Source organism: Hyla sarda, chromosome 4 (assembly GCF_029499605.1).
Source record: "Hyla sarda isolate aHylSar1 chromosome 4, aHylSar1.hap1, whole genome shotgun sequence".
NCBI classification, from domain to species: domain Eukaryota; kingdom Metazoa; phylum Chordata; class Amphibia; order Anura; family Hylidae; genus Hyla; species Hyla sarda.
The window spans coordinates 326,983,570-326,999,661 of NC_079192.1; the positions used below are offsets into that span (position 1 = coordinate 326,983,570).

At 41.2% G+C, this 16,092-nt stretch overlaps 1 protein-coding gene across 2 annotated transcripts in view; it reads right to left on the bottom strand.

The window, feature by feature from the left end:
* The window catches only part of DBN1 (drebrin 1), an 80,242-nt gene that overhangs the window by 14,323 nt on the left and 49,827 nt on the right, over positions 1–16,092 (bottom strand). For both annotated transcript variants that reach the window (XM_056575007.1, XM_056575006.1), the window contains exons 2-3: positions 2,386–2,441; positions 1,105–1,217 (exon numbers count right to left, since the gene is read on the bottom strand). In XM_056575007.1, coding sequence (XP_056430982.1) covers positions 1,105–1,217; positions 2,386–2,441 — 169 coding nt within the window. The remainder of the gene's footprint in view (positions 1–1,104; positions 1,218–2,385; positions 2,442–16,092) is intronic.

Consider the following 16,092-nt stretch of genomic DNA (forward strand, 5'->3'; position numbering starts at 1 on the left):
GAATTTCTATTCATTTAAGCATTTCCCTACATGCATCCTGATCACACAAAATGATGGAATGATCCTTGAGATATGATCTTAAACCCCTTAACGACGAAGGACGTAAATGTACGTCCTGGTGATGTGGTACTTAACGCACCAGGACGTACATTTACGTCCTAAGCATAACTGCGGCCTTGGAGCGATGCCCGGATCATGCGCGGCAGGTCCTGGCTGTTGATATCACCACGTGCGTAAATATCTGAACTATTAAAATAAAATGTTAATGATACCGTACGGTGAACGGTGTGAACGTAAAAAAAAAAAAAAAAAGTCCAAAATAGCTGCTTTTTTATAACATTTTATTCCCAAAAAAATTTAATAAAAAATTTATTAAAAGTTTTATATAAGCAAATATGATATCAATGAAAAGTACAGATCACGGCGCAAAAAATGAGCCCTCATACCGCCGCTTATACGGAAAAATTAAAAAGTTATAGGTCTTCAAAATAGGGGGATCTTAAACGTACTAATTTGGTTAAAAAGTTTGTGATTTTTTTTTTTAAGCGCAACAGTAATAGATAAGTATGTTAACACGGGTATCATTTTAATCGTATTGACCCAAAGAATAAAGAACACATGTCATTTTTATCATAAATTGTACGGCGTGAAAACGAAATCTTCCAAAATGAGCAAAATTGCGATTTTCTTTTTAATTTCCCCACACAAATAGTATTATTTTGGTTGCGCCATACATTTTATAGTAAAAGTGAGTGATGGCATTACAACGGACAACTGGTCGCGCAAAAAAAAAAAAAGTCCTCATACTAGTCTGTGGATGAAAATATAAAATAGTTATGATTTTTTGAAGGCGAGGAGGAAAAAATTAAAACGTACAAATAAAATTTTCTGTGTCCTTAAGGCCAAAATGGGCTGCGTCCTTAAGGGGTTAAAGGACTATTTACATCATAAACAGTTATAGCTTATTAATATGTGCTGCTCATGCCCACCCCTCCCATTAAAGCCTATTATGTGTGGCTGCAGAATTAAACTCCAACATGTAAAATAACTAGCGTGTAACAGTAGTGCCCTTTCAACTGATATCACCAAGGACGATCTCCTTACCCAGTTGATGAGCACATAGCGAGCTAGCATGGCATTGGGCTCCTTCACACTGCAGAACCCATACATCACTTTCTGGTTCTCAAAGTGGCTAGAAAGGCCAGGTAATCCACCACCTAGAAGAAGTTTTAAAATAGGTATTAAGTAACAAAAAAAATAAATGATCTGATATTATCTGTAACCAGGGCCCTATTTACAGCTCATGCTGCTTTAGGCACTTGGACTGAATACACCCATTAGGGCAACTCCACATTTATCAACATTTTTTCATGAAGATCTCGCACAAATAGGTGTCAAAAACTGTATGTGTTACAAGCAGATTTTGTTGCAGGCTCACCTTTGATCTCACCCCTATACACGGTGAAATAAAATTACTATCTATAACAAAATGCTGCCATCCCTCAACCCTGCTGCCATAGGCATGGACTTACATGTGCCAGTACAGCCCGATCTGTAACTGGCAAACATATCGGCAGATTTAATAGTATCAAGGACCACTTGACTATGTAACACTTGTTGACAGGCATAGGGTTATTTAAATCCATAGCCCAAGTTTACAAATAGATATTTAAAGGGGTACTCTGCCCCTAGACAGCTTATCCCCTATCCACCTGAATGCTGGGTTTGGGTGGCGATTGTCGTGATGTCACACCACATCCCCTCCATTCATGTCTATGGGAGGGGGTGTGGCAGCCGCCACACTCCCTCCCATAGACATGAATGGAGGGGGCGTACCGTGACCTCACAACCACGACTGCCTAAACCCAGCATTCTAAAAATAACTTTCAGAATGCCGGATGTCTGCACAGGGATCACGGGGGGTCCCAGCGGCAGGACCCCCGCAATCAGACATCCTATCCTCTATCCATTAGATAGGGGATGATATGTCTAAGGGCGGAGTATCCCCTTTAACAAAATTTTGCAAATGTTTTCTGCTGAATATGTTGCTCTGTAGTTTTATTTACAGAAATTCTACTGTATATTTATAGACAATACAATTACATGCATTTCAGAATATCAATAATTTTACAGTATTCTTTTAGTATTATTAGTATTTTTAAGATAAGACAACATACATCAATAAACTGCTATATTCATTATTGACCATCCGAAAAGATACATCTACCATCTACAACACTCCTAACCCAGTGATAATGTAATGGCTAATACTGCATATTGGATAATTCTATTGTTTTGCTATGATTTTTTTATTTATTTTTTTACTGCAATTTTTGCTTTATTTATGTACATGTAAAATTATATTAAGAGAATTTAACCACTTACCTCCTGATGCTGCCAAGGCGAGGTTATCTGTGCCATCCTCATAAGTGTACAACGCCCTGCAAAAAAACAAACAAAGAACCTTTATTCTAAGTACAATATAGCTTTGTAATATCAAAATATAGTCCACCGAATTATGTCCTCATACCTTTAAATAAACAAAGGACCCAAAACCGGAAATTATATGGGTTCTCAACCTTTTTACCATGTGCAAACCTCATGAAAATCATCTATCCACTAACAAAGATCTGTCACTCCTATCAGGCTGGAAACGCAACAAAAGCATTAAACAAGGTAATGTGATGTAAAGTACACAAAGATGAATGAAAGATGAAGAAAGGAAAACTTGAATGGAAGATTGAGCCACTTCCCTGCAGCAATGACGTGCTCAAGACACATTAACACCAATCATTGGCCTCGTGCCAACTACTGTGAGGCCAATGACTGGCATCTGTGTCTTCGGGCACATCATCGCTGCTGGGAAGTAAACAATGTCAGCAGGGAAGACCAGAGCTGTGTTGTTGGACACAGCAAGGATAAAACAGTTGAGTGTAGTGTAGATATATGTTTTATTACAATGACAGGCTGTAAATATTTTGGACAACCGCCCTTAAAATTGTGCACCATGGACTCACAGCCAAGTCCCTTTTTGGAAGGTTCATCTCTTCTCACTTTGTAACGATTCAGAAGGCAGTCCGTAGGGGCACTGTTACCCTTCCATTCCGCACCTTATACACCTATGGACTGTGGATCTACACTGTAGGTAATCAGGATGACGACCAGCGGTGGTGCTAGGACAGTATCAATAAGCATCCATGAGTAACTAGAACAGTGAAAATAAAAAGATATCTTGCACTCACCTCAGTAATAAGGGTCAAACAGCTCCTCTACTGGGCTTCAAGGGGACATGGCTGACAGAGCTGGAGTGTGGTGCTCCTAGGAGGCCAGAAGAAGCGTTCGACGTTACGCGAAACCGCCAGCAGTAGCCTCTGAGCGTGCACGCCAGCTCTGTCAGCCCTCTCTGCTGGAAGCCCAGGAGAGGAGCCGTTGGACCCTTATTACTGCGGTGAGTGCAGGATATATTTTTATCTTCACTGTTATAATATCTTCTCACTTTGTCTTTATTTTCTAGGGAAGAAGGGGGAAACGATGGCTCTCTAGGTAACTTGGCCAAGTTTGGTCAAGCTTCTGAAATTTGTGGGAACCAACAACAAGTGGAATCTTCCTGCCTCATGAGGCTAGAGCAATGTGGAGATTTGGCTGCAACAGGGGTGTCGCGCAGCATCCCTTTTAAAGGACAGTGAATGTGTTTGCCGCCGCCCAACAGTTGCAATAAATCACAGCCACTTGGGTATAGCAATGTGATCCCATTTACTTACCCTAGGTGAGACGCAGCAAGTGTTTCAGTGCTACACCGCAATGTTTTGACAAGTGACCCTTGTCACAGCCACTTTTGTCATGCAGTCTCAGCTTCAGGCTCCATAATTATATTACAACATTCAAAAGGACTATGTCATTACTCTCTGTATGACACAACAGACTAAACTCGGCCTACCACCCAAGAAAACAAACAATTTCCCTCCTTCATGTGAATGAGGTAGATGGAAAGAATCTTGAGCACAATGCTATAATAGCATGGCGTATACAATATTAATTTTGTTCATATTAAGGAAATTTGGCATAATCATAATAGTGAATAATCCTCAAAATGTTATATATATATTTTTTTTTACCTTTGTGTAAGCTGTTAAACTGGGTGAGCTGTGAAAACGCAGAATTCTAGCAGAAAAGCAATCCATCCCCCAGCATCCTATTAGTGTGACTGCGAGATGATTTCCCCCACGGGCCAGTTACTTGTGGCCACCTAATAAGCTGTACTTACATACACTACATGTCTGCTAGAGATGAGAATGCAAGGCAAAAGTATATTTAGAATAACTCCCTCCCATCACTATCCTGCTATTGCCCCTGGGCACGCATAATTGATTATCCATGTCATACTACTTTCTAGGGCTTGAGCATGTGAAAATCTATATGTTCCAGAATGCATCTCGGTACAGGACAAACCAAGGGGTGTTTTTAAGAGAGAATATACAAATCGGGATTTAAGAGCCTTGTTATTGTTGTTAGGAGTTTAATAGGGATGGAGGAAATGAAGTCCTCAGAGTTTAATTTTATTGCAATGGGAGAAATAATAATAATTACACATTCACCAGTGTATAAGCATCCTACCTCCTCTACTATAAATGAGATGGGTTACATCAAGACTAGAACCAGGCTTGACAAATTTGTTAAGAATCTAGGAGCCAGCAAAAAAAGGTTAGGAGCCAGGATGCCACATGTCACGTAATGTGAAGTCACTAGGCAACATGACATCATATGATCAGTCATTAGTGTCCCCTCATCTCCCTGTGTCAGTAATTACTGTCCCCTCATCTCCCCCATGTGTCAGTCAATAGTGTCCCCTCATCTTCCCTATGTGACAGTTGTTATTGTCCCCTCATCTTCCCCTGTGTGTCAATTATTACTGTCCTCTCATCTCTTAGTGGCCATGCCAACCTGGTGCCTAGGATCTGTCAAGCCCTGGACTACAAACATGTCTATAGCATAGAGCAGTTCAAAGTTAGTGATCAGATAAATTGCAATGAAAATGACAATTGACATGAAAATGAACTTAAATCACAAAAAAATTAATAAAAAAATAAACATTTCCACTGAAATTCATCCCTGCCACAAAATTACCTCCTAATGTAATTTCAAGTGCCAGGACCATCTCTTAAAGAGAATTTATGAATGGAATGGCAGCAGGCCAGTGTCAGTGCATCTGCTTGAAAGTGAGGTGAAGACATTTGAAGGCCAGCCTGGTGTCACAAAGGGCAACAAATAAGCCACTTATCTCCCAGAAAAGCCATCATAGACAAGACTGTCATTCTGCAGGAAGTACAGGGATTGGACTGCAGAGGACAGGGGTAAAATTATTTTCTCCGATGAAGCCCCTTTGGGATAGTTTGGGACTGTGTCATGCCAACATTAAAGCATTCTAAGACCATTCATTTGTGTTGCTTTTCACAATTTTGCTAAAGAACACAGCCAAGAATAAAGGAAGTATCTGCACATCCTCCACAAGCAAATTCTCCCAATGACTCAGGAGCAACTTGGTGATGAACCATGCTGTTTGTATGATGGAGCACAACGTCACAAGACATAAGTGATGACTATGTTGCTTAGAGAACAAAACAATAACATTTTGGGTTTATGACCAGGGAACTCTTCTAATCTCAATCCCATTGAGAACCTGTAGTGAATCCTCAAAAAGCAAGTAGGCAAACAAAAACATAGAAATTGTGATAAACTCCAAGCACTGGTCATGTAAGTCCCAAAAGTCAATATCCAGCATGTTAGGGCGAATTGCAGAAGTCTTGAAAAAGATAGGTCAACAACACAAATATTGAGTCTTCGCATTAACTTGAAATGTTTGTCAATTAAAGTAATTAAAAAAATAATAATTGTGAAATGTTTATAATTGTAACCATAGTAACACCTGACTAAAAGATCTAAAAGCAATGAAGCAAACTTTGTGAAAACCAAAATTTGTGTCAGCCTCCAAACTTTTGGCCACGACTGTACTTCTTTTGGTGAGAAAGACTACAGCTGCCTCATCTGCCAGGCTGCCAGGCATCAGAGCCTGAGCCATGAGTATTGATCTCCCCTTTGCCTTACTCAAACAAGGGGTCACTGGATCTACTCTGTACCAGGGATAATTTGGACATGGGTTGTGCACCATTGAGGCTCTGTTCTAATGTAACTTACACGTGTCATCTTTTTAAGATACAGTAATAAGAAGATTATTTGTTTCAATGCATAAGCCGTTTTTTTTTTTTTTTTTTATCTCAGACCCAGCACACTTGGGCACTAGAGAAGAAGCATAGGTAGACAGGTTCTTGTTCTCCAGCCAGCACAGTATGAAGCCATGCCTTTTATTTCTTTCCACTTGCATAGCACTGACACGGATTTACTATTGTAGTCTTATAGGCTTTGCTCGAGTGCGTCTTTCATTCGGTGGCAGTGTGTTTACTATTGTGATGCATGGGTAATTTTAGTGCTACTTATCTGAATGTGCTGCTTGTTTAGACCTGTCGCAATTGTAGCGCCCAAATGGCACACAGAAATCGTAAATTTGGTGGAAAGCCTCATGACCCAAAACCTGCCAGAAAGAAGCCAAAGTTGTGGTGCAAACACATCAATAAAACTGGCCTACTGTGTATGAACCCAGCCTTGAGTCATTACTATATGACCACTAGTATAAACAGTTCACTATAAAGGAATTGTCTCTCAGATGTTGGAGAGTCGCGGACACAATGATGCACGTTGGTGGGATTGTCCTGACCTTAGGGCCTTTTGGGAAGTGGTTCTCAAGATAGTCTCTGATGTGATGGGTGTCTCCATTTCTAAAGTGTGTGAGGTGGTCCTTTTTTACATGTTTCCTATGGCCCAATCCAAGTATAAAAAAATCCCTGTCCAGACATCTCCTTTAGGCGGCAAAATCTATTATTTCTAGATGGGGGAAATCTCCCCTCTACCTTGCAGGAGTGGTTTGCTGAGGTAACGCATATCCAACATCATGGCAGGAAATCGCAGGGTGTCCAACCATTGGGACCCCGACCTCACCCCGCGATTTCCTGCCATAATGTTGGATATGCGTTACCTCAGCAAACACTGACACTGTGACACTTATCCCCTATCCTGCTGATAGGGGATAAGGTTTTTTTTTTTATGGATAATATCAAAATACAACATGTTTTTAAGAATCATGCACTTTTGCTCATCCTGATATATGTCTTAATATACATAGGACTATTTATAGCCAACCTAGCTTTTATATATGCCTCTTCCTGTTTCTAGAACACTATATAGTGTATGCATGATGGGTTTGCGAAAAGCTGAATGGCAGGAGGCAAGCAGTGCAGAGCGAGAAGGAAGTGTGGGAGGAATATGAACATAATTACATTATACATATATATGAACACTTCATTGTTCAGAAATGAAAATAAATTCACTTGACATTAATTTTCCTGCAGTTGCTGGGATAAGGCAGGCTTTGCAAAGTAGGGTCTTTATCCTCCCCCTCCCTATTCTGAAATCTTGTCAAGTTAAGTGAAAATGAGAGCTAAAAGGTGTCTAAGGTGCTCTCTGACTGATTAACGGGTATTTCAGTTGGTTTTCACAAAAAAAGCATCAAATGGGGTACTCTGGGGTAATAAATCTTATCCCCATCCACAGGACAGGGGATACATTTCTAATTGCAGGAGGTGAGGGGAGGTACTCCTCCCCTGTCCTTGGGACCGCAATCCCCCTACCCCAGCTTCAGTGACCGCCCACTCAGCAAATCACCAGGCTGACACGGGCCCTATGACTCTCTTGATGGTTTACTAGTTGTCCTTCCTTGAACCACTTTTAGTACTAACAACTGCATACTGGGAACGCTCCACAAGACCTGCCATTTTGGAGATGCTCTGACCCAGTTGTCTAAGCCTTTGTCAAAGTCACCAAAACTTGCCCATTTTTACTGATTCCAACAGATCAAGCTCAAGGGATCGCTGTCTATCCCTAGACAGACGCCACTGTAATGAGAAACCATGTTATTCACTTCCCCTGTCATTTACTTTAATGCTAAGACTGATTGGAATATATATTTTATTATTCTCTTTATAAATGTCCTTTGTAGGGCCAAAAGCTACAGTAAAAAAACTCCAAGCTTCCCGTTTATCTTATGGCATAATATTCAATATGTAACAGATGCCCTTAAATGTTGACATGATAAAAACTACAGAAAGATGCCAAATGCCCACAACATCCTCTCCTAGCAAAAATGAATCTGGTGCATCCACACATGCTGGTCATACGTGTCCGGAAGAGGACTAATTTATTGGCAAGAAAACATCCTCATGGCAAAACTAGTGAAGCAGAACACCTGACAGTTATACCTACAAAAATACTGCATGGATCAAAGTGTTGGAATTAGACAGTGCTTCCAACAATGATTATGTGACCACAGGGGCCCGCTCCACTTGTATAGGTGGTGTTGGTGGGGAGATGCAAGTCAAGTCAAATGTTCCATGCAGCAAGACGTTGTTTAATCGGAAGACTTCCCTCTGCTCTCTCAAATGACCTTTTAAAAAGGAGTCTGAACCAGACAATGGTATGTAAGTAAATACACCAGCTATATCCACATATCCAGGTATCTGTTTTAAAAATTTGTAAGGTAAAAATCCCCTAAGGTCACTGTCATTTTCCATTTTTCTGCTCCGCTATAGGAATTACAGATTGCCGGATGTGTAGCAAGACGGACACCAATGGCATATAACAGTCCATTTTGGGGTAAGTCATGGTATCTGTAGTTTTCACAGAAATAATAGCACCTGTGCTTGTGATATAGTTATAGGAGAGGTAATAAATGCACTTGGTATGCTGACTAAGAGGAACCAAACACCACAATGGAGGAACAACAATACATAGGCTCCCTGATCACAATGGCAATCGTTGCTTCAATAACTACTTGCATCAAAACCAGGAATACTTTGATAATGAAAATGAAGCTCACACTATTCTAATAAAATAGTAGGACATTTGCATAAATGTTATAAAGAAAGTGTCCATAATGTAGAGAACCACAATTTGCATAAGACTATTTATGCTGAAAATGAATAATCAGAGTAATGGAACATTCGGAGAACATTTTAAAAGAATAATTTGCCAGTTTATATCCTACTCAGATGTTTTAATGAAAATTGCAAAGAATACATTAGAGTCATTTAAAAGTATTATAACATCAGCCTCATAACTGACAGAACAAAATGCCCCAAAACAAACAAAAAACTTGATGTTTAAAACCTTTTTCCAAGATAGCACCCTTAAATGCTCACTAAAATTGTAACAAACTTTCCAAAAATTGGCTGAACAAATGAATAATTAGAAACATTGTAATATGCCTCATTCTCCTCTTATCAGACTCCTTTTCTGCCCCCCCCCCCCCTTCCCATCTAATCTTATCATTCATAGCTGTCTCAAGATGATTCTGCTCATTGAAGTCCAGGTTAAAGCTTGCCCATAAAAGTCTACGGAGTAGGAGTGGCTGCAGAGACAGAAGAAGAGAGAAACAAAGATAATCTAGTAAATCATAAAGCTAACCTAGGGTGCTGAATTTACAGTTTACACTGCCCAGTACTGTTCTATAATGTCATCCATGCTGCTGCTATGTCTTAGGTTGAGCTAGAGATATCAGGAAGCAGGGTCTCCTCTCCTGTGTGTTTGCAATGTATAGGAGAAATTATGTAGGCTAATTTTCACATTCTTATCTAAATAAATTTACTGAGATCTTACAGTTCTCACACAGAACTGGGCTTCACAAGACGCTGACACTTTCTGTTCAGTGGAGATCACTTTTCAGCAGTCTCATTATCACCATAGGCATGGCTATAATGGAAGGTAATAAATCAAATATATATCTGAGGGCAAATAACAAACAATCACCCTATTGATAAGAGGTAGTGGGGATGGCTTAAGACATTACTGTCATTTAAAAAACTAATTTTGCCATGTTGCCCAGAAACGTCAAAAGTTGAGACACTGTGTCTTACTGCTGACCCAGTGCGATCGAGAGTTAAAAGCTTATGAAGTCTGCGGCACCATACTCCACGGCCAGCTGCCAGATCCAACCTTTTATTCGTATAGAATTATGCATAGAAATGGTCGGATTTGGCTAACAGCCGGAGAGTGAAGTGCACTCTGCTGCACACTTCACCCGGATGTAACTCATGTTTGCAGCGGGACTCAGGAATGATACCGTGTGCAATCTTAACTTTTCACACATCTGGGTAACAGGTCAAAAGAGGTCTAAATTAGAGGAACAATAACGGTTTTCCTCCCTGCGGTCAGAGCATGCTCACCATATTCTCTTATAAAAGTCAATGAGGCATTCTCTGTATGAGGTTTCCTATGTCCATACAACTGCTGTAACACAAATCTCTACTCACAGAGAGCAGACACAGATTAAGAAAGATGACTGCCCCCATAAAGATGCGCAGAAAAAAATAATATTATATATAGCGCAACAGGAGAATACAGCAGCACACTGCTAGCACAAAGATATAGATGAAACATGAGTATATAGATAGAACATGAAAAGCTATACAGCTGTAGTGCAACAAATGAAAATATGAAACTATGAAATTATGAGGTACTTAGCTTGCAAATTTGGTGCCAAATAGCGTGGACCGTCCCACCACGGTAAGGTGACCTCATTCTGGGACGGACCCTACACTATGAATATGCCTCTGTGTGAACAGTACAGCAGGCATTGCAAGGTCTGAAACATCCAAGGCACCTTATATACACCTGATAGAGGTGTATATACACACACACACACACACACACACAACATGGAAACAAAAACAGAGTAAAGGGTCCACATAAATCTTGAAGTGGTCCTGTCTGCTTTTATGGAAACAGAGGCAATTAATATGAACCGTATGTAATTGCTCTATTAAGAAACCTTTGATAGTGTAAACCACGAGACTTTAATATTTGATGGGAAAAGTATCAAACAATATTGCTAAAAGGTTTAAAAGCCTAACTACAGTGAAACCTTAAAAAAAAGTTAAAAGTTTTACTTATAATGAACAAAAAATCCCTCTACTCTTAAGTCTAAGTATCCAATAATGGTATTTTCCCACTAGTATGAATTATACCCTATAAATGAATAATATGATATAAAGTTAAAGGGAATCAGGAAGAGAACCATAAAAGCCATAACATCATATGGTAAAAAAAAAAATATATATATATATATATATATATATATATATATATATATATTATTTTAGCTTATTAACACACACACACACACATTATATTATATAAAATATATGCACACACACACACACATAGCTCAAAAAAATTAAGTGAACACTTAAACACAATGTAACTTCAAGTCAATCACACTTCTGTGAAATCACACTGTCCACTCAGGAAGCAACACTGATTGACAATCAATTTCACATGCTGTTGTGTAAATGGAAAAGACAACAGGTGGAAATTATAGGAAATTAGCAAAACACCCCCAATAAAGGAGTGGTTTTGCAGGTGGTGACCACAGACCACTTGGCCTATGCTTCCTGGATGATGTTTTGGTCACTTTTGAATGCTAGCAGTGCTTTCACTCTAGTGGTATCATGAGACGGAGTCTACAATCCACACAAGTGGCTCAGGTAGTGCAGCTCATCCAGGATGGCACATCAATAAGAGCTGTGGCAAGAAGGTTTGCGGTGTCTGTCAGCGTAGTGTCCAGAGCATGGAGGAACTACCAGGAGACAGGCCAGTACATCAGGAGACGTGGAGGAGGCCAACAACCCAGTAGCAGGATTGCTACCCTCTGCCTTTGTGCAAGGAGGTGCAGGAGGAGCACTACCAGAGGCCTGCAAAATGACCTCCAGCAGGCCACAAATGTGCATGTGTTCATGCAAACGGTCAGAAACCAACTCCATGAGGGTGGTATGAGGGCCTGGTGTCCACAGGTGGGGGTTGTGCTTACAGCCCAACATCGTGCAGGACATTTGGCATTTGCCAGAGAACACCAATATTAGCAAATTTATCACTGGCACCCTGTGCTCTTCACAGATGAAAGCAGGTTCACACTGAGCACATGTGACAAACGTGACAGAGTCTGGAGATGCCGTGGAGAACGTTCTGCTGCGTACAAAATCCTCCAGCATGACCGGTTTGGCGGTGGGTCAGTAAAGGTGTGGGGTGGAATTTCTTTGGGGGCCGCACAGGCCTCCATGTGCTTGCCAGAGGTAGCCTGACTGCCATTAGGTACCGAGATGAGACCCTCAGACCCTTTGTGAGACCATATGCTGGTGCGGTTGCCCCTGGGTTCCTCCTAATGCAAGACTATGCTAGACCTCATGTGGCTGGAGTGTATCAGCAGTTCCTGCAAGAGGAAGGCATTGACGCTATGGACTGCCCCGCCCGTTCCCCAGACCTGAATCCGATCACATCTGGGACATTATGTCTCTCTTTAGGTCAGGTCTGGGAGGACATCCCCCAGGAGACCATCTCCCACCTCATGCGGAACATTCCCAGGCATTGTAGGGAGGTCATACGGGCATGTGGAAGCCACAAACACTACTGAGCCTCATTTTGACTTGTTTTAAGGACTCAAAGTTGGATCAGCCTGTAGTGTGATTTTCCCCTTTGATTTTGAGTGTGACTCCATATTCAAACCTCATGGGTTGACAAATTTGATTTCCATTGATAATTTGTGTGATTTTGTTGTCAGCACATTTAACTATGTAAAGACAAAGTATTTCATACGATTAGTTCATTCATTCAGATCTATTTGTGGTAGCTTGGGGGGTGTAGGGTATGGGGAGTGTATCTGGGCTGGTATTAAAGGGTGCTTGTTAACCCTTGCTATTCGTGACGCCAGGGTGTGGGCTCCTCAATAAAGCTTTTCCTACAGCCACCCTTCCCAGGAACGATAGGGAGGTAGAGGATACCAAGTTTAAGTAGAGAGTAATAATGGATTGTCCACAACCAGAAAGCTTCTGCAAACAGCATTAACTTTACTGAAGATTTTCGGTACACTTCATTAACATAACAGTCTCTCATCAATACAGCTTCCTTTTGGAGATTGACAATGGTCGGGACTTTAGCTTTAAGAGTCTCTAGTCTATTGCGCTGTTCCACTGGATTTAGGGGAATTAGTTGCGGTCCAGTAGTCAGGCTAGTATTAGCAAGAATTAGAGTAAGACTGACGATTTTTGGTTCTGCTGAGGCCGTAGGTTTTGAGGTCTAGCGTGTCTTTGAAAGTTGCGCAGCACACCGTCCTGTTAGTCCGCATCCACGAGAGCAGCAACCCAAGAGAGCGATAATTGGACGCAGCACAGGGGCTGGACTAACGCTAATTGGTCCAAACGGATGTCAATCACCATTACAGGATGGTGGGAGCTTCCCTTTAACAGAAATTTCAGGGCCTGCACTTATCTCCTATCCGCAGGATAGAGGATCATTGTGTAATTGCTGGGTGTTGAAGCTCTGGTACTCCCCAAAATCACAACAACAGGGGTCCCATGTCTCCCCTGGTTAAATGGAGTGGTGTTCAAACGATGCGCATGCATGAAACAAAAATTGAAGGGCACATATAGTAACTTTTCAGGGCTATTCTGCTGCCTCTTTGTCTTAGTAATTTAAATAGGCTGTTCCTTTAAATTGCAATGTGCCTTGTTGTCTGTGTTTTCTCCCCTGATGTATAGCCTTTCATTGTACTGTTCCCACGTACTGTTGTATTGTGATTCTTTCATATACCTACCCAGCAAGACAAAGCTACAAAGCTACAAAGGCTCTGCAAAGTACTGCTGGGTGTTACTGGTTGCCAAGAAATAGTGTTCTCTAATTTCTAACAAGAAACAAATGGTGGCGAGTGTTGGTGTGGGCCCATACAGAGCCAAATGCTGAGGTACTGGCAGATGGCACCAAACAGTGCTTTGAGACTCAAAGGAGAAAAGGCAGGACAGGTGATAAAAGGTAAAGTTTGGGCAGTGAGGGCAACAAACGTGTGGTCCCAGAGGAACCTGCTGTATGCTGCGGGGAATAGCAGGTCCATGTATAGCTGTTTGAGGAAGGCCGATGAACTGTAAAACATTGGGAGTCAGAGCCCAAGTGGCAGTGGTTGATCATGCGCCTCTCATAGACAGACTGACCAGAGGACAGAATTGCTGGCTAAATTAAGGAACGATCTGGAACGCCATTCTTGCTAAATTGTAACATCTGTGTCATGCTGCGACAACCCGCCTTCCCCCAACAAGCTGGCATGCTGTGCCCTTATTTGCCTTAATTCCCAAATTTGACTTATTTCTGTTGCCAGCCTTGTCTAAGGACAATTCTTTTCATACTGTCAGGTCTCTTACCTTCCAACATCTACAAATCTGCAGATGTCATTCATAAAATATGATAACATCCAGTCCAGTATCATGGTTGTTTATTAACAATTATGTCATCACACTATTTCTCAGACATGCTAAATAACTTAAGAACCCCCCTTAGGGTACATTCACACCTACCATACCTGCTAAATGTGCCCTTAATAAACAAATCTTTATATCTTAGCTTCTTGCCTGTGACATGAGGTGGAAGTGTGATAGTAGGGTTAACTGCACTGTAGTATTTCATAGTTACTGTGCACTCCCGCTTTATTATGTTGGTCTAGGAAATTAGCAACCTCGATGAAGTTCACCAAGCCATCAGATTGTGCCCTGTGTGATAATTCAATGTGTGACACTAGGCTGAGCTAACAGATCACTTTACCATCATTGCTCCCCAAGGGCAATTCCAGCACCGAGAAGTATGTGGGACATAAGCTTTCTGTCAGCCTCTGTAGTGAACTGGAGCACAGCCATGCTCCGCAGCTACCGAGGATCCCTCATGTGCACAACACTTGTACACATCAAGCACAGCTCACAGACGAAGATCACACATCGGTGCCACACAAGATTATTAAGCAGCTGAAGAGCGGCCATTATTATTCCTCCCTATAACTGGACAATTAACAGGATGAGAGTGAAGAGAAGATGAGGGGGTAGAGAAGAAAGGAAGATGGGGGAGGGGGGTACAAGACATAAACATGTAAAGAAAGAGGTGACCAAGATTTTGGGGCAGTGCCCAGAGAACCTCGCATTCCCTCCTCCTCCGTAATACACCCAGACAAAGGCCGACCCCTCAGCTCTCATATTAACAGGGGTCTACAAGCTGTTGCCATGGCAGCAGACTGAGGAATCCTACGATGGAACAAATTCATGAAGCGAGGGGATAAAGGCAGAGCTACCTGTTAATAAACATGTCATATTCTGCCGCTGTAGGCACAGAGGGATATAGAGACAGCTAAAGATGACCTCTAGACATGAAAGGAAAGACATTCACCAGATATGGGAGGAACCGGGGGGGAGGGGGTATTTATAGGGACATAATGATGGAAGATTCTTTTAACCACAGGATGAGGTAAAATAAATGAAAAATCCACATCTGCCTCAAATGTAAATCTGGCTAAAACCTGAAATTTTATTTTGGCTTTTTATTCATATCTCATAGTCAGCAAGAATGAGGGTTGGGGGAGGGTTGCTGTTTCGGAGAATATATTATGGAATTGCTTAATGGGTTTTTCTGGGTCTTTCTCATTGATGGCCTAGCCTTAGGATATGTGATCAGTGTGGTCTGACACCAGGCACCCTGCTGATCACCTGTTTGCTGTGGCCTTAGGGAATGGAGCTGGATGTAGAGAACGCTATATATATATATATGATATAAATTATCACCAACCTATACACATTGTCATAGGACAGGACATAAGAAAATCACATTGAAAGTGAAACGGTATTCCACCAGTAGCAATGTTTGTTTACATATAAGTACAACCAATGACATTGAACTGGTTCTAAGTAGCAGCAAAATTAAACAAAAAACAAAGGAAAAAAATATATTGGGGGAGATTCATTAAAACCTGTGCAGAGAAACCAATCTGATCGCTTCTTTCATTTTTTTAACTGAAAAATAAAAGAAGCAAACTGGTTACTATGGTCAACTTTTTCTCAGCATAGGTATTGATGAATCTCCCCGCACAGACCATAAATGACGACCTTACCATATGTTTCGCTGATT